This window comes from Juglans regia, chromosome 4 (genome assembly GCF_001411555.2).
Source record: "Juglans regia cultivar Chandler chromosome 4, Walnut 2.0, whole genome shotgun sequence".
In the NCBI taxonomy this organism is placed as follows: domain Eukaryota; kingdom Viridiplantae; phylum Streptophyta; class Magnoliopsida; order Fagales; family Juglandaceae; genus Juglans; species Juglans regia.
Window position 1 is genome coordinate 5,488,765 of NC_049904.1, and position 20,661 is coordinate 5,509,425.

The 20,661-nt window shown below is 34.6% G+C and overlaps 1 protein-coding gene across 2 annotated transcripts; it reads left to right on the forward strand.

Moving 5' to 3' along the window:
* Positions 1-15,803: 15,803 nt before the first annotated feature.
* On the forward strand, positions 15,804-20,120 carry LOC109012830 (chromatin-remodeling complex subunit ies6). 2 transcript variants are annotated; one of them, XM_018994657.2, is made up of 5 exons: positions 15,908-16,035; positions 16,165-16,329; positions 17,895-18,081; positions 19,079-19,146; positions 19,754-20,120. In XM_018994657.2, exons 3-5 carry the CDS (start codon positions 17,907-17,909, stop codon positions 19,883-19,885), a joined length of 375 nt encoding a protein of 124 aa, XP_018850202.1. In that variant the 5' UTR covers positions 15,908-16,035; positions 16,165-16,329; positions 17,895-17,906; the 3' UTR covers positions 19,886-20,120. The 2 variants fall into 2 exon arrangements, with proteins under 2 accessions (XP_035545775.1, XP_018850202.1); XM_035689882.1 differs by having other exon boundaries at positions 15,804-16,329.
* Positions 20,121-20,661: the final 541 nt, after the last annotated feature.

Genomic DNA, 20,661 nt, shown 5'->3' on the forward strand with positions numbered 1-20,661 from the left:
GTTTGGAGTCTAAATAAGGTTTTAGGGTCAACATGGTGGTTGCACTCAACCCACTAAGGTTGGAATTCTGAGGGGTTGGTTCAAGTAGTAAGAGTCTTGGGCACCTGTTTGGTTTTAGATGCTCTTAACCCATTTTATCTCGTCTCAACATCTAAACACTCTTCTCTCTCTCTTTCTCTCTCTTGTTGTGCTGCCGCATCACAGCCTCCATCTCCGCCACACACTACTGCCACCCAGGCCCATGCACCACAAAGCTCTGCAACATCTAACCCTCATTCTCTTGCCGCACCTCTTGCCATGCAATCATACCTCAGCCCCTCTCACACCTTTCGTGCCTATGTTTTGTCGATTCGTCAAATGATACGACACATATATTGTTTATACAGCAGAATGTGAGGTGGCGCGTGTGGAACATGTGCTGCTTTGGTCGGCACGTCCACCTCGCACTGCTTCATTTGAAACACTCAAGGAGGTTGCAGATCTTTGGCCTCTAAATCTGGGTGGGGGTATATGCATCACTTGGATTGCCGAAAAGCCATAGATCTAATATTTTGGATCTAGAAGGAAAAAATAGGAAAAATAAATAAATGAAAAGCAAAACTTCATTTGTTACACACATTACAGATTCGGCTTTCAACCATTACAAGAGGCAATATACGGAGTATTACATTTTCTAAGTCTATAATTTCAGTGCATAAAGAGGTTGCTTGTTGAGCCAATTGATGAGCCACCCTATTTCCTTCTCTCTTGATGTGCTTTATATCCCACACTGTATCCACCAAAATGTCTTTTACATCTCTCAGCAAATAGCCGTTTGATGAATGAAGTTGAATGGTTTTATTCCCAAAAAAAAAAAACACACACACACACACACATTACAAATTCATGAATGGAGGTTACAAATACCAGTCATGAAACTGATACATTTGAAAGTATTGTTGAAAGTATTGTTCAACAGATTATAATTGTTCAATGAACAATTCAGAGCTTGTCGGCGTGTGGCCCTCACGCTTCACCAAGGAGCTCTCTGTCGCTGCAACGAGCGGCTGCTCCCAAACCGGCGACTCTGGATCTCCCAAGATCGACCGTCGATTTTCCCTCCTGCAGCCTTTTGTGCACTATTTTTTCCTTTTTATAGTGTTTTCATAATATAGTTTATTTTATGTCCAGTCTTTATTTTCAAGAAAACAAAAACGTTGTGCCTTCGGACTTAGGTCCGAAGGGGTGTTGTCCCCCCTCCGTTTAGGCGGTGATGATGGGGTTGGTTTCTCCATACTCTGATTAGTCGGGTATGGAGTTTTGTTACTTGGTTATTGCAAACTCTATCGTGGACAGAGTTGTGCTATCTCTTAGATTTCAGTCTTTAGAGATTTGCCGTCTGGACTAGACCGTGTCAGTCACGAAAGTGTATTGGGAAACTACTAACATTTATAATTGACTTATTGTTTAAGTCAACTTTGTATGTCCTCCTTTAATGAATGGAATGAGATCCATTGTTATAAAAAAAATAAAGAAATAAATTAGAAGGCTTAACTTGTAGAATTTGTCAACAGGGAGGAATCAAGATTAAAAAAAAAACCAATTTTTGTAGTGTCAAATACCCAAACCTATGTGTACAAGTCCTGGAAATTGGCTTGTGAGTAGTACTGGTATTAGACACTATCTACCCAATAGAATCATCTACTCATCATAATTCCACCTTCTCATCCCACATCAAATTCACCTAAATATTTTTTCTTTCTTTTCTCAAGTTTGACATAAAAGGTGAACCTAACTTCTCCTAAGAAGAAACCCTTGTTTTTTTGGCTTAATCCTTCTTCTCCAAGTAAATTAAATATGGATAACTATAAAAATATGAATTTTCTTCCCTTACAAACATCAGTTTGGGATTTGTAACCTATGAACAACATGCTAAATATTGAAGCTTGTAATACCTACCCAATCTCCTAGTCCTCATGGCCCTTACCCCAAGACTCTTAAAGTTGCATTTGAGTAGTGAGATATTCTCAAGTATTCTATGAATAATAGTGAAAAAGTAATGATAGAATATTGAATATGAAAAGCAGGTGAAAAGTAATAATAAAATAATGAATAGTAGTGAGGTATTTTCAGAGATATTCTTAGTACCCAAACTAGGCTAAAAGAGAATGCCGATACTAGTGAAACTCACCTCGTTTTATTTTAAAAAATTTTGTTAAAAATATTCTGGTATAAAAGTAGCCTATCCTACCACCACATCATCACAAATCAAGCCGTACCAAATCTCTGCATCTTGCAATCCAAACGCATACTTCAAGAATAAATCCAGTGATTCCACATATCATCATCGAAATAGCCCAATTAATTATCACCGAAGCTCATAGCCAAAAAAAAAACATACTCCAAGAAGGAAACGTCGGACTGAGTTATCCAAAAGCATACTTAGACTGAGTTATCTGTTGTGCTACGGAGTATATTCGTGCCTGTGAAAAGAGAAAAGGGCAAAACTTGTAATCATTTGAAATTTATATAAATATTTGCATCCATTGATAGTTCTCTTTAAAATTGAAACTGTATTCCACACCCTCCGGGACAACAAGTTTGAGGAAAACCATCAAAACGATATTCTTTCTTAAACTTATTTTTTATTTATTTTTAGATTAAAAAATGTTTTAATATGTAACAGCTAAACAAATTAATTTTATCATTAAAGCCCTAAATGTAAAACCCAAACATGCTTTTGAAGTTCAAACATATTCGCTTAATAGAGCATAAACTGTCAAAACTGTTATTTAACTAACAAAATTGTCATTTAACTCTCTTCTTCCCACCAAGAGCACTCACAACCACTGTCTAACCACTTCACAACCGTTTGCTATTCTTCCGAGATACATGACACACCCCTACCCTTCAAAGCACCTTGACCACAAGGTGAGGAAACTTTTCCTGCAACTTCCAATATGATTCCCAAGTGGCATCTTCTACTACAGCGCCCTGCCACTGCACTAACACTTCCACAAGTGGTCGATTGTTAAACTTCTTGGTTCTACATTGTAGAATGGCCTCTGGTTCAAGAGCTAACTCTCCCTGAAAATTAATTGGAGGAAGGTTGAAAGTGGTGAAACATGATTCCCTAGCTTCTTTTTCAAAGAAGAAACATTAAAAGAGGATGAATTAAAGTATCCTATGGTAGAGCATGCCTGTAGGCTACTTGACCAATCCTTTGGATGATCTGGAATGACCCAAAACATCTGGGTGAAATCTCAAATTTCTTCTAACAATCAAGGAGTGTTGTCTATACAATTGAAACCTCAAATACACATATTCCCCTATTGCAAACTCCCTCTCAATTCTGCTTTTATCATACTGAACTTTCATCCCCTCTTGAGCTGCAACCAAGTTATATTTCAAAGTTGTCAAAATATGATCTCTCAATTTTAACAAATCATCCACTACATGATTAACAATAATCCCTGGCACATGCCACATACTGTTTTAACCTCGTTGGAGGCCTGCCATACACTGCTTCATAAGGAGTTAATATAGTTGAGGTATGAAAAGTGGTATTATACCACCACTCAGCCAGTGTTAACCACTCTATCCACTGCCGCGGTCTATCACTTGTAAAACTTCTCAAAAAGTATTCCAAACACTTATTCACAGCTTCAGTTTGCCCAACACTTTGGAGATGATAAGCAGATGAATATGAAAGTGTAACTCCTTGCAACTTAGAAAGCTCTTTCCGAAAAGAACTTGTAAAAGGAGTGCCTCTGTCTAAAACTATGGTTTGGGGCATACCATGTAGTTTAAAGACATTATCAAGGAATAACGAGGCTACCTCTGTAGCTGTAAAGGGGTGCTTTAATACTATAAAATGTGATTACTTCAAAGTCTGTCTACAACCATCATAATGCGTGTGTAACCTTATGAGGATGGCAATCCCTCCACAAAATCTATGGACAAGTTAGTCCAAATCTGCTACGGTACAAGTAAAAGTTGTAACAAACCTGTAAGGTGAATATTCTCAACTTTATTTCTTTGACAAACATCGTATTCTTTGATGTACTGTCTAACTTCCTTCTTCATTCCTGACCAATAAAAATCATTCATAGCTCGCTGTAATGACTTTTGAAATCCTGAATGTCTTGTTGTAGGGCTAGCATGCACAAAATGTATAATCTTCAGCTTCAACTCAAAACAGTTTGACACATATATTCTTCCATTTTTAAACAAAAGTCCATGTCTTAAAGAAAATGCATAATTGGATGGTGAGCCATTCTTCAAAAGACTTAGCTAATGTTGCGCCACTTCATCATGTACATAAGCTTGCTTCAGTTCTTCCAGCCAAGTTAGAGTGGAAAAAGAGATGGCAGAAAGCATGCTAAATTTTTCTGAAACATCTACTCTAGATAATGTATCAGACAACTTATTTTCAACCCTTTTTTTTATATTCAATGGAAAATTCATAACCCAATAATGTGGAAATCCATTTCTGTTGAGTGTTGTCCCCACCTTCTGCTCCAACAAGTACTTCAAATTGTGATGGTCTGTTTTAGTGATAAAGGCATTTCCCAATAAGTACGGCCTTTATTTTTTAACAACTATCACCAATGCTAATGAAACTTTTTCATAAGTCGACAATAAGATTCTTGCCATTAAGAGCTTGACTTAAAAATGCTATTGGCCTCTAATTTTGTATTAAAACTGCTCCCACCCCTACACCATAAGCATCACACTCAATCATGAACTTCTATGTAAAATCTGGCAAAGACAACACTGGAGGACTTGTTACGGCCTCTTTCAACTGCTAAAATGCACCAACTGCTTCAACAGACCACTTAAATGCATCATTCTTCAATAGTGTAGTCAAGGTGCTGCTACCTGACCATACCCCTTAATAAACTTTTTATAATAGCCTGTCAATCCAAAAAATCCTCTTACAAAACTTGACAGTTTTAGGAATTGGCCAGCTCAACATAGCCTCAAGTTTCTTAAGATCAGCTCTTACCCCATCTTTAGAAATCAAATGGCCTATATATTCAATCTCAATGCAGGCAAAATGATATTTGGACTTCTTTACATACAATTGATTCCCAAAACAATGGCCAAATGGGATGGATGAGACTTCTAATCCTTGCTATAAACAAGGATATCATAAAAAAATACTATCACAAATTGTCTCAAAAATGGCTTGAACACATCATTCATAAGAGTCCAAATGACATTACAAGGAACTCATAATGCCCCTCATGTGTTCTAAAAGCTATCTTATGTACATCCTCAGCTTTCATTTGAATTTGGTGATAACCTAACCTGAGGTCAAGCTTGGAAAAAATAGTGAAACCAAACAGTTCATATAATAACTCATCCACAATTGGAATGTGATATTTGTCTTTAACAGTGGCATCCTTTAAAACTCTATAATCAATACACATTCTTCATGAGCTATCAGATTGTCTGACTAATAGAATTGGAGAAGAGAAAGGAGATTGACTAGGTCTAATCAACCCAGATTTCAACAATCAACAACTATCTTTTCAATTTCAATTTTATGAAAGTAAAGGAATTTATAGGCTCGAAGACTTACTACCATTGATTCCTTCTTGAAAAATATCTGATGATCTCTAGACCTTTAGAGAGGCACAATAATAGTGTTGAACCCAATATTTCAAGTCCCATATGATTACATATCTACATATGGATTTTGATGATAATAAATCAATTCAAGCATAAAGAAATTTTAAACTCAAGTTGTCTACATAATGAAGTCAAGCACATCAATGAATCCAGCATGAGCAAGAAAGAGATCAAGCACGCAAATGAAGCTTTTAGAGTAATTTTGTACATCTATTGATAAAATTTGAAATTGGATTAAGGCACGAAATTAATATTTTCTCATAAAACATCAAATTGTATTTTTCACATGTGCATGACATATTTGAATGTTAAAACTTTGAAATTTGAATTTTTGTAAGATGATTAATTATCATCTTTCACATGTACATGACATGATTAAAATTTTGAATTTTAAAATTTTAAAAGATGATTGATTGTCATATTTTACATATGCATGTTTTGTTTGAAACTTTTCAAAAGTGATTGATGCTCTTTTGACATTTGGAAAAGGTAAATGATTTTGTTTGAATATTTTGAAAAGTGAATGATGTTATTTTTTACAATTACAAAAAGTAAGATTTTGATTTGAATATTTTGAAAAGTGAATTAATGTCGTTTTTGACAATTACAAAAAGTGAAACTTTGATTTTAATATTTTGCAAAGTGAATGATGTTGTTTTTGACAATTGCGAAAAGTAAAACTTTGATTTGAATATTTTGAAAAGTGAATGATGTTGTGTTTGATATGTGAATCTTTTTAAATTTGAAAATAAAATCTCATATGAATATAAATAACTCATTTGAGTTCTTCAAATTCAAAACAATATATGCAACAACAAGAGCATACAACATGCATTTAAAACTTTCAATCTCTCTTCTCTAAGTATTGAATCTTAACCCTTGTTCATTTTGAGAGAGATATAATTTCGCTGTATTATTTTTATTTCACTCATTGAAGAGTATTTTTTGATAACCAACCCACTATCAGCTCTTGTATTAGTAAAAGGGTGTGTATAACCCTTGTATGTGTAGAACGTGTTCTACACATGGAATAGAAGTTAAATCACCATGTGTAAGGTGATTGTAAGAGTAGAATATATTCTACACAGGGAATATATATTGAATCACCATGTGTAAGGTGATTGCAAGTGTAAAGGATGTTCTAAATGAATTCTTTGTAACGGTAATACTCAAAGGTGTAATAAGTTTTTATCTCCACCTAAATGAGATTTGATAGTGAATTTAGGAATACTCAAGGGGTGGCTTGAGACGAGGATGTAGGCAGTGAGGCTACACCTCGTTAAAATATTGAGTTTACTTCATTTTACCCTTACTCTTTTTATTTTCTGCTGTTTCGTATTTTATTCATATTTTATATTGTGTATTTAATTTATGATTGCAGATTTTTAAATACAACTCAGTTCACCCCTTCTTGTGTTAGTCATCTGGGCAATAATTGGTATCAGAGCGGGACTCTTTTATAAGATTAACTATCTTTTGAATTAAGAACTTATGGCTAACATTGCAGCTACATTTGGTGAAGGTCAATCTAGCAGTCAGCCTCCACTATTTTACGGAGACAATTACACATTTTGAAAAGCTAGAATGAGAATTTTCTTTCAATCTCAAGGTCGAGAAATTTGGAAATGCATTGTAAATGAACCATATATCCCAACAAAAGTTTTTGATGGAGTAAAGGTCAAAAAAGAAGAAGAATAGTTCGATCGTAAAAATGATATAATTACAACATTGAATTCAACGGCTATGAATCTCCAATATAATGCTCTCAATGGGAGTGAACTCAATAGAATAATGACTTGCAAGACGGCAAATGAAATTTGGGATAACTTGGAAGTTATTTATGAAGGAACTTCACAAGTCAAGGATTAAAAAATTTATATTCTTACTCATGAATATGAAATGTTTAAAATGAATAATGATAAATATATTTCTACTATGTACACTCGTTTTACTAACATTATAAACAGTTTGACAGCTCTCGACAATGTTTATTTCAACTTGGAGATAATAAGAAAAATTCTCAATTCTCTGTCAAAATGTTGGGAATCAAAAGTGACGGCAATTCTTGAAGGTAAAGACCTCATGAAACTTGAAGTAAATGAACTCATCGGGTCACTTACCACTCATGAGTACACATTGAAAATAGGAGAAGAAGAATGAAAGTCAAAGAAGAGTTTGGTACTTAAAGTTGTTCCTCATGAAAGCGGAAGTGGATGTTCAAGACACATGATAAGAGACAAGACTAAATTCATTGATCTTACATCTAAAGAAGAAGGACACGTGACATATGGAGACAAATCGAAAAGGAAGATCATGGGAATAGGTAAAATTGTATTTGATGAATCTAATCCTCTACTCTCTAAGAAATATGTTGATGAAGAAACAGAAGGTATAAATAAACCAGATAGTCTCAATCTCAACCAATAGAGCATACTTAAGATGTCCAACATGGTGACATCAGAAAAGATCATCCAGTGGAACAAATTCTAAGAGAACCTTCACGAAGTATTTATGTGGATGATATAATATTTGGTACTACTAATGAAAATATGTGCCAAGTTTTTCCTAAGAGTATGCAGGAAGAATTTGAAATGAGTATGATGGGAGAACTTAACATTTTACTCTGATTGCAAATCAAGTACGAAGGAAATTAGAACACCAATGAGCCTATCCACCAAACTTAACAAGGATGAAATCAGTAAGCCAGTTCACTCAAAGGTATATCGAGGTATAATTGGTAATCTATTACATTTGACAACTAGTAGACCTGATATTATGTTTTAGTGTATGTTTATGTTCACGTTTTAATCATCACCAAAGAATCTCATTTGATTGTAGTTAAGCGCATTCTTAGATATCTTGTTGGTACAATTGACCTAGGATTATGATATCTTAAGCACAATTCTTTCGATCTAATTAGCTACTCAGATGCAAATTAGATATCATTTTCTTCAAGATCATGTGCAGAAGGGCGATATTGTACAAGAACTCACAAGCACACACGAACAGTTGGCAGACATTTTCACAAAACCTCTACCAGAAGATAGACTATGCATGATTAGAAGAGAAATATGAATGATGCATGCCATGAATATCTGTTAAACATTTTTATTTTATTATCTCAAATAGCTTACAAAAATTTGAGACTTTTAGCCTCATTTTTCAAGCGTTCTTGTTTTTCATATATTAACATGTTATCCATATCTAAAAGAGTAGGAAGTCGAAATGAAGAGACAAGTAAGGATTTTAAATTCTTATTCTCCTGCTTTAAGTCTCTTGTTTTTTTGTTAGACTCATGAATAGGTCGTTGAAGTTCATAAATCTTCTCGTTAAGCTTTTCAACCTCACGAGTTATGGACTGCAATCGTCAGGAAAATGCAACAATTGATGATGAGTATCAAGTACAGAGACTCACAAGTTCATAAATAGCGTCATCATCTAACTTATTAGTTAGATCATTCTCATGTTGCATTATGGCACCTATGGTAGATGTAGAAATAACTGGTGAGTGAGGTGCAGAATATCCCATATAGTGAACAAGTGGATTGGCGGAAGAAGATTGCTGAGCCATTAAAAGAAAAAAGGGAAAAAGCTTAAAAAGTGAGAATGCAGATGGATTACAGAGAGCAGAGAAGATTTGATGCGAATTAGATGAAATTAAAGACTAATTTTATAGAGATGGAAATGAGAACAAGACAAGTTATCAATTCTTCAAAACTTAGTCAAGATTACAAGATATGTTGGATGCATATTTTATTTAGCTAAGCTAGCGAGATTAACTGCAAACTGTCCCTATTCTTCTCGTAAACGCTGAATCTTTGCTGTTAACTGCTGATGTTAACTTTGAATTTGTACTCTCTCTCGTTATAGCTCCTCCATTTGTGGTTGTAGGTCATGATTGTACCAGTCTACAAATTTTTTCAACTCTTTGTTTTCTTGTTTTAATATTTTATTATTTATATTTTTATTAGCAAACCTTTGATACAACTCAAATATTTTATTGATAAGCCGATCAACCTCACTCACCCTTGCCAATAACCTCTGAGACATGGTCGTAATAGAGGCAACATATTGAGCACTAAGTATTCCCGATCCTGCAACAACCTCACCATTAATTTTACTAGAAAAATGCATATATGCTCCTATCATGGTGTTGACGGCCTCAGGAGAGTAAATTAGTAGTTGGGGCGTAAATGGTTCCTGATTCAAATCTGAAACATTATTGGAGGAATGTTGCTCGGCCATGCTATTGTTTTGGATAAACAAGAAACTAGGTCAATGAGCAAAATGAGAAATTGTTCTGTGAGTATTTTGAGGGTGAAATGGTCTTTTTAAATAGAAACCCAAAGCATTCAAATCTCTACAAAAGTTGATAGAGTTAATCCAGGTGGGACTCGGGCAGGGCTCGAGGCTTTGCCTCACTATCTTTGCGGACCCAGGTGGCTCTAGCTTTACAGCATTTGTCGGGACCCGAGCGGGGCTCAAGGCAGCACTTGTCGGGACTCTGGCAGCTCCAATTATTCAACTTTCTATATTTTTGCATCGTTTTCATCAGTCCATTGATATTGCTTATTGTTGTTCCTTCTTAATGATGCCAAAAGGGGGAAAAGTTTTAGATTAAAACATTAACATGTTCTTTGCAATGCTTTATTTGTTAAGCTTGTTATATGAAATTAGAATTATGTTTATCTATTGCTTGAAAAACTAACGCACATTCTCAGGGGGAACTTAAGTATAAATACAGGCTTCAGAGTTCTACTAGGTATTCGTCATCATAAAAAAGGGATAGATTGTTGAACCCAATGTTTCAAGTTTCATATAATTACATATCTATTTATGGATTTTGATGATAACAAATGAATTCAAACATAAAAGAATTTCAAATTCAAGTTGTCTACACAATGAAACCAATCACATCAATAAACCCAGCATGAGTAAGGAAGGGAACAAGTTCGCAAATGAAGCTCTTAGAGTAATTTTGTACATCTCTTGATAAAATTCGAAATTGGATTAAGGCTTAAAATGAATATTTTCTCATAAAATATCAAATTGTATTTTTCAAATGTGCATGACATATTTGAATATTAATAATTTGAATTTTGAATTTGTGTAAGATGATTGATTATCATCTTCACATGTTCATGTTTTGTTTAAAACTTTTCAAAAGTGATTGATGCACTTTTTGACATTTGAAAAAGGTAAATGATTTTGTTTGAATATTTTGAAAAGTGAATGATGTTTTCTTTGACAATTGCGAAAAGTAAAATTTTGATTTGAATATTTTGAAAAATGAATAATGTTGTTTTTGACAATTTCAAGAAAGTAAAACTTTAATTTAAAAATTTTGAAAAATGAATGATATTATCTTTAACATGTGAATCTTTTTAAATTTGAAAATGAAATGTATAAATAGCTCATTTGAGTTCTTTAAATTCATAACAATATATACAACAACAAGAGCATACAACATTCATTCAAAGCTTTCAATCTCTCTTCTCTAAGCATTGAGCCTTAACCTTTGTTCATTTTAAGAGAGATATAGTTTGCGCTGTATTGTTTTTACTTCACTCATTGAGGAGTGTTTTTTGATAACTTACTCACTATCAGCTCTTGTATTAGTAAAATGGTGTGTATAACCCTTGTACGTGTAGAAGGTGTTCTACACAGAAAATAGACGTTGAATCACCACGTGTAAGGTGATTGCAAGTGTAGATGGTGTTCTATATGGATTCTTTATAGCGATACTACTCAAAGGTGTAACAGGTTTCTATTACTACCTGAAAGAGATTGGATATTAAATTTGAAAATCCTCAATGGGTAACTTGAGGTAAGGACGTAGGCAGTGGGGTGAATCTCGTTAAAATACTGAATTTATTCATCTTACCCTTACTCTTTTTATTTACAGCCTTACAGGTATTTCATATTTTGTTCATATTTTATATTGTGTATTTAATTTATAATTGTAGATTTTTAAATACAATCCAATTTACCCCCTATTGTGTTATTCATCTTGGCAACAATTAGGTTCATAAAACATCTTAGTGTGCTTTTGCAACAACTCAAAAATCTCCTGTTGCACTTCAGTCCCAACTACACTATCCTTAGAAGATATAAGCTGCAACCAAAACCCTTTTGACTCCACATTTGCAAGATTGGAAAATTCTTTATCATCAACTAACACAACAGTCTGTATAAGGTCCTTCAAAGAAACTGGCCTAACTTCATATGAAGAGTCCATCTTTAATTTTGCAAAGTCCCAAAGTACTATACCAAAGGACAACAGACATTGGATTCCCAATACAACATCACAACCCCTGAGGTCTAATGCAAAAAATCTCACTGTAAAAATAGTGCCTTGTACATTCACAACAACATCAGAAGTCTTCTCTTTACTAAACATATCCCCATTTGCTACTCGCACCTAAATCAGATGATCCATTTTAAAAGACAAGCCACATTTAGACACTATTATAGTATCCACAAAGTTATGGGTACTGCTAGTGTTAATCAGTATTACCACCCTTCTTTTATTAATATAACTCACTACCCTCATAGTTTTAGGGTTAGGAGTTCCCACCATGGCCTACAAAGAAATAGAAGCAATATTGCCATATCCCTCTATTTCCTCCACTACATTCTCAATCACTGTTTCACCATTAATTACTTTACTACTAGAACTGTTAAAAATTCTCATATCATCTATCAAATATAGCCGTGGTTTCACACACTTATGACCCTGATGCCACTTTCCTTAGATACTTTTTGATAAGGCAACTTTGTAGTAGGCAAGGACTTAGGTGTACCTAAGATGGACCCCATAGGACTACTCTTAGATCCTCCCCACTCAGAACTGCTCTGATTAGATTCCACAGAACCACTTTTCCAAGACTTCCTCGTACTCTATATGTATTACTATTGAATTTTGGCCAATCCCAAAGCATCATTTAAGGTTGTGGGATTCATCATCCTCATAGGTAGTCTAACTTCATCGCGTAGGCTACTTAAAAAACAACTCAATTTATTCTTTTCTGGAATTCCCTTTATTCGATTAGACAACGACTCAAACTCAACTTTGTAAGAAGTAACAGAACTTACTTGCCTCAATCTTGTAAGCGCCTCAATTGGATCATCATATGCAGAAGATCCAAACCTCACTTGCACAACTTGAGTAAACTCTTCCCACAAGTGAAAAGTTTCAGCCTCACTTGCATCTTGGAACCAAATCAAAGCCTCATCATCCAAATGGAAAGATGCAAGAAAGATTCTTTACCCAGCTGGTACTTGGTGATAAAGGAAATATTGGTTGGCCCTATAAATCCAAGCAGATGGGTTCTTGCCTCCAAATCTTGGAAAGTCCAACTTTATTCCCTTCTGAAAACTTTTGTCTCCCACTTTTGCCACTACTAATTCAAACGACTATGTTTTATCTACTCAATATACAAACATTTACCATTTTGTTTTCAAGGCTTTCCCTTTTCCTTTATGAGTTTCAGACTAGTAAGCACTAAGCATCAAAATTGCACACCTAGAACTGAAAACCTTGTGCAAGCTAGGAAACAAAACCTCCTTGTCCACTTGTGTGAACTGAAAACTCTGCCTAGATGTAAGTGATGAACCTTATCCTAGCACCAAGTGTCTAAAGGCTTTGTGCAAAAGGTAAGGGCATTATTGTCGTGATAAGTTATTAAGCATTTTATATTATTGGTATTTTCAGTCATTTCCTCCCACCTAGAATCTGAGGGTCACGGAACAAAACATCCTAGGACATGCTTTAGCTTCAACTTCAAGTCCCCACAAGTTGATTTATTAAAAGTTTAATGATTTATATCTAACATGAAATAAATCATTATGCAGGGTGGATCATAATTAATTTGTATTCCTTCTGGGCCATTTTAACTGCCTAAACTTTGTTTATAAATATAAATTAAAAAAGGGATTAAATTGAACTGAAAATGGTGACTTGCACCATTCCATTCATGGTCTTATACATCAGTAAAAATATAAAACTGTAAATAAGATTTCATTTGTGAACAAATAGGATTTGCATGATGATTGAAGTTTTAACAAATAGGACCATAAATATTAATGTTTAGTACTATTTTCCCGGTAACATCATGTTCTTATTGCCGGCTTTAATTTGTTTGCTTGTTTGTTTAATATCGAATTTTGGCTAAAGCAATCACATCGTGATCATCAATTCCTAAATTAACTTGATTGGTTGTGGAACCAAAACTGATATGCATTTACAGATCTTGTAGTTACTTTCACTATTTTGCTTACAAGTTTTGATCTACGTACAGATCTTCACAAATCATATCAGACAATGTCCCAAAATTAACTTGACTCCTGTAGTGAGATATTATATATTTTCCTGTACTTACACATTGGCTGAAACATTTTTCTGTCATTAACCATTGTGTTTTGCTAGTATTTATTCAGTTAGGTTCTAGGCACATAATCTTAGATAATGCATGCTCATGCCGAATTATTATATTTTCTCATGTTTTTATATGATAATTATATGTCAGTTCATACCATGGATTGCTTCAAAAGTGACATTCCTACAAATTTAAGAGACGATAAGATTACTACTCCTTTAGCTTCAGACATTAACTTGTCTAGTAGTAGTAACACCAGTCTCCCTTCCAAAAAGAATGCAAGTAAGGACCCTTCAGCGGTGTGGAAACATTTTATAAAAATAGATGGATGTTCATTAAGTGACCCAAATACAGGGTGTAATTATTGCCACAAGACTTCCCCAAAAAACATCGTACATTAAGTATGTTGCATTATGTTGGTGTTTGTAGGAAAAATCCTAATAAAATCAGACCCATGGATCAACAATTTGCGAGTCATGAGGCAGATAACAATATAAGTGACATGACAACTCACATAAGTTTGTTCTAGAATAGGTATGAATGACAATTGCAGAGATGATAATTTGTGATGATGTTCTGTTTAGGGTGGTGGAAGCACAACGATTTAAGAAGATATGTAAATCACTAGAACCAAGATTCTAAGTACCATCTCGAACCACTGAATCGACCTCTCAAGTCTCTCTCACCACCACTGAACCACCCAACAATTCCCTGGACCAAGGACTCCTAGCTCTCCTTCGTCAAGGAAAAACATAGGAAGTTTGGATAGCTTACACCCAAATCACTCACCCCCCTATGTCCCACTTGCCTTAGCTATGTCCCACTTGTCCCACTTGCCTTAGCTATGTCCCACTTGCCTTAGCTGCTTGGTCTCCCAATTGTTCTATCTATTATATAAATAGAAACCAATACTTTGTATTCAATTACACTTCAATAAATAAAATATAACCCTCACAAATCTTTTCCCCTATGTCTTATCTAACTCATTTTCTATTATATTTTGATAAATGCTTTAACACAAAAAGATTTCACAAAAATAAACCACAAATTAACATAGTTTGATATGATACTTTAGATTACAAAATTATTTTTATTATAAAATAAATATAATATCTCATATAAAGTTATGTCAGTTTTGAATTTATTTTTGTAGAATCTTTTTTGTAGTTGTAGCACTTTCTTATATTTGATTTTCCATCGTACTATTGCTTATTTTTGGTGTATTAGAATTCAGAAAAATTAATATTTTATTACGAAGTAAAATAGAAGTGTCACTGTCTATCGGTTCGCGCAATTTACAAGTACGAGTGGATAATGAGATGAGATGTGAACTTCTTAAAACTTCTCATAATTTACTTTTCAAACATCACTTAAACATAAAATATTTTTTAATTTCAAATATTCAACTTTTTTCATCTAGTCATTATCTAATCATTATAATTTTACAATCTTAAAAATAAAATACAAAAATCAATATAACCTTTTCAAACTTCAAAATAAAAATAATATTCAAACAATTTTTTAATTTTATAATATTTTTATTTAAGTAGTGTTGTTTGAAGACATTTACACCACACACCATCTGACATTCACATGACATAATTTGATTTATAAAATTCAAATAAATTTATCTTCCAGGTCAAACTATGTCACATATGTGGTGTAATGACCTTCAAATATAATTTTTCTTTTTATTCATTTTTTTTTTATTTCTCAACATTTTAATTATTTTATTATTATTCATAAAATTTTAAAATAGTCAAAATATCCAAAATTTCCATTTTCATCCGTACGGAAACTTGTTTCTGAACCGGAATGATTCGCATTCCTATTGTAGCTCCAAAACCGAATCACGGCATACCTAAACCGAATTAGAGTTACCTCTTCACACACCCAAACAGAAAGTTATCTTTTAAATGTGATAGGAGAGCCCAAACCTGGTGTGAGCTGTTCCGACGCTCCCGTACCGACGCTTCTCGGATCCGAAGATCAGACGCGGCACCACTTGCACCACCGACTTCGTCCCCCTTGGCTTCCCACGGTAACACAGTTCCTTTGCTGCACCTTTATTCCCAGTACACCGCACGCTGCACCACCGTGCACTGTTTCACCTCGCACAGCGCAGATACCAGTTGAGAGAAACCCACATTTCCTATCGGACCGAAAGCAGGAAAATTAAAGCAAAGTGAAGAGTAAGAGGGAGAGTTGATCACTTCCGGCAAGGGGCGGGGGAACAGGCCTCCGTATATCGCTTCAAAAAAATAGTGTTTGTGCTTCGTGATTTTGCCATACGGCATCTACACCCTTTTGCACAAGGGCTTTCAGCATATTTTAGGTAAGAAAATACGAAATTGCTACAGTATAATACCTAATTGTAAATATTAGGGAGACCTTGTATAGGAGAAATAATGGGATAAAAATAATAGAAGAAATGATGCGATCCTATCACACTGAGTAGTTTATATATTTTTTTTATAGGAACACTGAGTAGTTTATATGATCTGTAGATTCCTCTTTTTTAAAGAACTGAGAGGCCTTAGATTTTCTTGGTCATTGCAATTAGTTTAGATACGTTTGATTGTTTGATAGAAGTTCTGAATGAAACTTGGTGACCTGATTTTCATGTGTAACTTGCTTAGTTATGCCTTTGGAATGTGGGTTTTGATAAGCCTGATCTCCATAATGGTTTCAATTGAAAAGAGACTAATCGTTGAGCTTGCCACCCATAATTATTAATCTCTCAGATAGCTGATCCCTAAGCCTCTAAAAGAGCAAAAATAATATTAACAAATTAGAAGTAATACTTGATAACTAGCATTGTGTTATTACTGGGACTCTTATGGTTTGCGTAAGCCATACTAATGTGGAATATTACACAAATATCTGTATAAAAACTAAAAGAGTATAAAATCACACAGAAAGGTTAAAGCTTCTGCATACAGATTTAAGACTTCAAAAAGAAGAAAACAAAAGAAAAATCTAAGGTGCAATAAGAAGAATATGAAGATGTATCCAGATCTGGAAATCTCGCAGTGCAATCATTTATAAAGATGGGAGAAGTAGAGACTATAGAGAATTGGTTTCAGCAATCATATTCCAAACCAATCTAACATATTTTCTTCGCAAATTCCTTTTTTTAACTTCTAATTTGGAGTTGGAAGAAAAATAGATGAGTTGTTATAAACTGAGTTATGAGCTGGGAATAAAGAGAGATTAAAATGGGGACGGAGCACAGTTATTGATGGCGAAGAAGTTTAAGGAAGGAGCGCAATGTGAGGACATTCGAGGACAAAGAGAGATCACTAGGGGAACTTATAGCTTTATTTTACAGCACTTTATCTACTTGGGCCATTGCTGTTTCAACGGCATGGGCCTACATGACTTTCTTATCTCTTTTGCGCCCTCTTAATTAGGGCATATAGGCTTCTTGTATTTGTATTGGGCTTTGCCTAATTCTTTGATCAATAAAATTTGTTTACTTATAAAAAAAAAAAAAACTTTTAAGGAAGACAGACATTGTGCCATAAGGAGCTTCCTTGCTGAGATTTCAGGCTTGAAGCTTTAAATACAAGATGGCATTAATACATGTGCAGTTCAAAATACAAGGAGTGAACTGTAGAAAAATGTGTGAGAAATAAGCACATCATCTTGTTGCTTGACTGGCTTTTACTTTGATCTGTTCAAAATATGTCTACTGTTTTAGCTGAAGTGTAAAATCCTCAGTCAGATGACCTTCCTATAGATTTGATCATTTCAACTCTCTCTCTCTCTCTCTCTAGATTATTCATTAAAGTTTGAGCTCCCAAATTCAGATAATTTTCTATTTTTCAAACAACAAACTCAGGTCGTTCTATTATTAATGAAAATTGATGATTTCGGTTTGGTTTGGTTGATATGCAGAAGAAGAAGAAGATGGAACAGGAAGTGGTGGAGGCAGAGATTGTGTTGCCAACCCACCTCAGTTTCAAACGGATTCAAATGTATGAGAAGTACCCAAAAAGCCAATCCAGAAGCAGGCACTGGAAACATCTCAAGCAGATCCTTCAGGCTGAGAATTACCAGAATTACCCTCCTGATGAACCCACATGCAAGTTCTTGGAACCCTTTTACAGTTTGGACAATGCTAGGGGGCTGCCCAGCTTGTACTGCTGGGTGTGCCCCCTAGTGTATTTTGAGTTATTATTTTTTTAGTCATTTTCTTTTAAGTATTTTTTTTAACATCCTTAACTATCAAGAAAAAATTAAAAAAATATGCAGCTTTACTAATAGTCACTTCCTTAATCATTAATAAAAATAAAAAATTAAAATATTCGAGCGGTAACTTTGAGTGGGCTAAATAGCATTTTCCTTTACAGTTTTCCTTAAATGCCAGAATATCACATTATGAATTACTAGAAAGAATGTTGAGAATGTTCTGAAGAGCAAGTAAAGTTGTGTTTGCTTATAGTGTTGAAAAGAATATGTTTCTAATTTGACAGTAAATTGTAAGCCTGTGTGATTGGTAAAATTGTGCATAAATTTCTTGCTGGAGACAAGATGGAAAGAGTGGATTCATGAATTTGTTTAGTGGATTGAACTGAAAGAAGGTGGGACAAATTTTAGAGCTTAACAGATTTGTGCTTCACACAAAAGTTCCCTGCTATGTTTTCAGTTTTTACTGTCTGAAATTGATTATGAATCAGTACAATATAGGTGGTGAAGTAGATAATGTGTTATAATTCGCGTGAAGCATGTGGTTGTTGGTTCAACTAGAGAATCAATGAAAGGTTAATCACACCATACCAATTGTGGTTTTGGTTGAATTTGAGTTGTCAACATGGTTTTTGAGTCTCTGTATTTACATTATAATGAGGTTGTTACAGTTTTCTCAAGGTTTTCTTTTGGAGGCGCATGATTTACACGTGAATTTTAATGCTTTAAGAGCAAAACGATTGAAGCTGTAAAGTAATGATTCACGGATCCTGTGCATTGAGAGTTGCATCTTGCTGTAACTTGTGGATTCTAGAGATTACACTCACATGCTTATTTTGCCTATGATTTCTTTTGGCTTGAGTCTCGACTCCTTGCTGTCTTCCATTCTGCAGATGTTAATATCGAGTCACCTCCTTCTATGCATCCATGCAAGAGAATCTGTGATGTGACCGGATATGAGGTATGTGGCTCTCATATTTGATTTGGTTAGGCAATTATAAAAAAAATAAAAAATAAAAAATGATTTGGTTAGGCATCTTCCACTTGAATATTCTGTTTGATCCCACTGTAAGGGAGATTTACCTATATGGTTATTTGGATCTAGATATTAATAATTAATTTCTTCTGCCAAATTCAGTTCCATTATTTTAGCTCTCTCTCTTTTTGATCAACAATAAGAGATGTACCTCTTGCTCCTCCCATCCATTTTGACTTCAGGTTTTTCTTTACACCCGTGAATCATTGGACTTGGGATCGTTCTTTACATAATCTAATGTCTCCTAAGCTAGTACTAATACGCTGCTTGTTAGGTTGCTGAGTTAAATTGGATGTATTAGTCAGCTCTACCCCTCCAGCCCTTCATATATGTTGCTTGTTATTCTGAAGGCACTAGAAGTTGTGGTTTTCTTTGTGCCAAATAGATTACAAAAGGAGCAGGAATGGTTAAGGAAGAGTGCTATGGGAAACAATATGGAAATCCTCAAGTGTTTGAATTCCATTTTTTCTGTTCTGGGTATATTACCACTTTATTTGGTGCAGTAAGTAAGTAATTACTCTGTTTCATGTAGGCGCCTTACTATGATCCCAGGACCAATCTCCGATATGCAAATGCTGAAGTTTTCAAGCTCATAAGATCCCTTCCTAATGATTACGTGCAAAGGTATCTGGCTCTGAGAAACGCAGCTGTGGTTCTGAAGTGACATTGGAGTTTTCGAGGAGACAGACAGACAGCAGGATCTTTTTCCTTTCAGAATATGTTACTGTTGGGAAATACAGGATAATTTTTTTTTTTTTTTGAAAAAGAAGAATATCAATTCATATTCATCTTAAAGCATCAAAGCTTGGATACAAGGAGGAATACCCTCCAATACAATGCTCTCCTAAGAGAGTTTAAGTGCATCATTAGCTAATAAATGAGCAACATTATTACAATTCCTTGAGACATGCTTAACTGACCACTGGTGCATCATACCAAGTTTATTACGAATATCCTGGATGATCATCCCTATTGAAGTCCACTTGCCTGAGTCATTGTTGATATCATCAATTACTATTTTTGCATCTTCAAGTATGATTCTGGACAAATGTAACTCTTGACAAAAAATAATTGTTTTAATTGCCCCTACTGCCTCTGCCATAGCTGGATCTAGGAAGAGTCCCCATTGAGATCTAAGAGTAGCCACCACATTACCAAACCAATCTCTAATGATGACCCCAATTCCAATTCTACAGTTTAATCGATTCACTGAAGCATCCCAATTGGCTTTGTACACTTGTGAAGGAAGAGCAGTCCACTGAGGATGATTTTGATTTACTGTCACCCCTTCTCCAATTGTTTTCTGATTTGCAGCTTGGAAATCAAACACTTTAAGTATAGCAGATTGCACAATTGAATTTGGTTCCAAGAACTTACCTTCAAAGATATAACTATTCCTTATGTTCCACAATTGGTATATAGTTTATGCAAAAACAGCCA

Bases quoted from the DNA above. Each gene is read 5' to 3' on its own strand.
- LOC109012830 (XM_035689882.1), top strand. From the start codon at position 17,907: ATGGAACAGGAAGTGGTGGAGGCAGAGATTGTGTTGCCAACCCACCTC. The intron at 18,082-19,078 runs GCAAGTTCTTGG...TCCATTCTGCAG, and splicing joins CCCTCCTGATGAACCCACAT to ATGTTAATATCGAGTCACCT. The intron at 19,147-19,753 runs GTATGTGGCTCT...TGTTTCATGTAG, and splicing joins GTGATGTGACCGGATATGAG to GCGCCTTACTATGATCCCAG.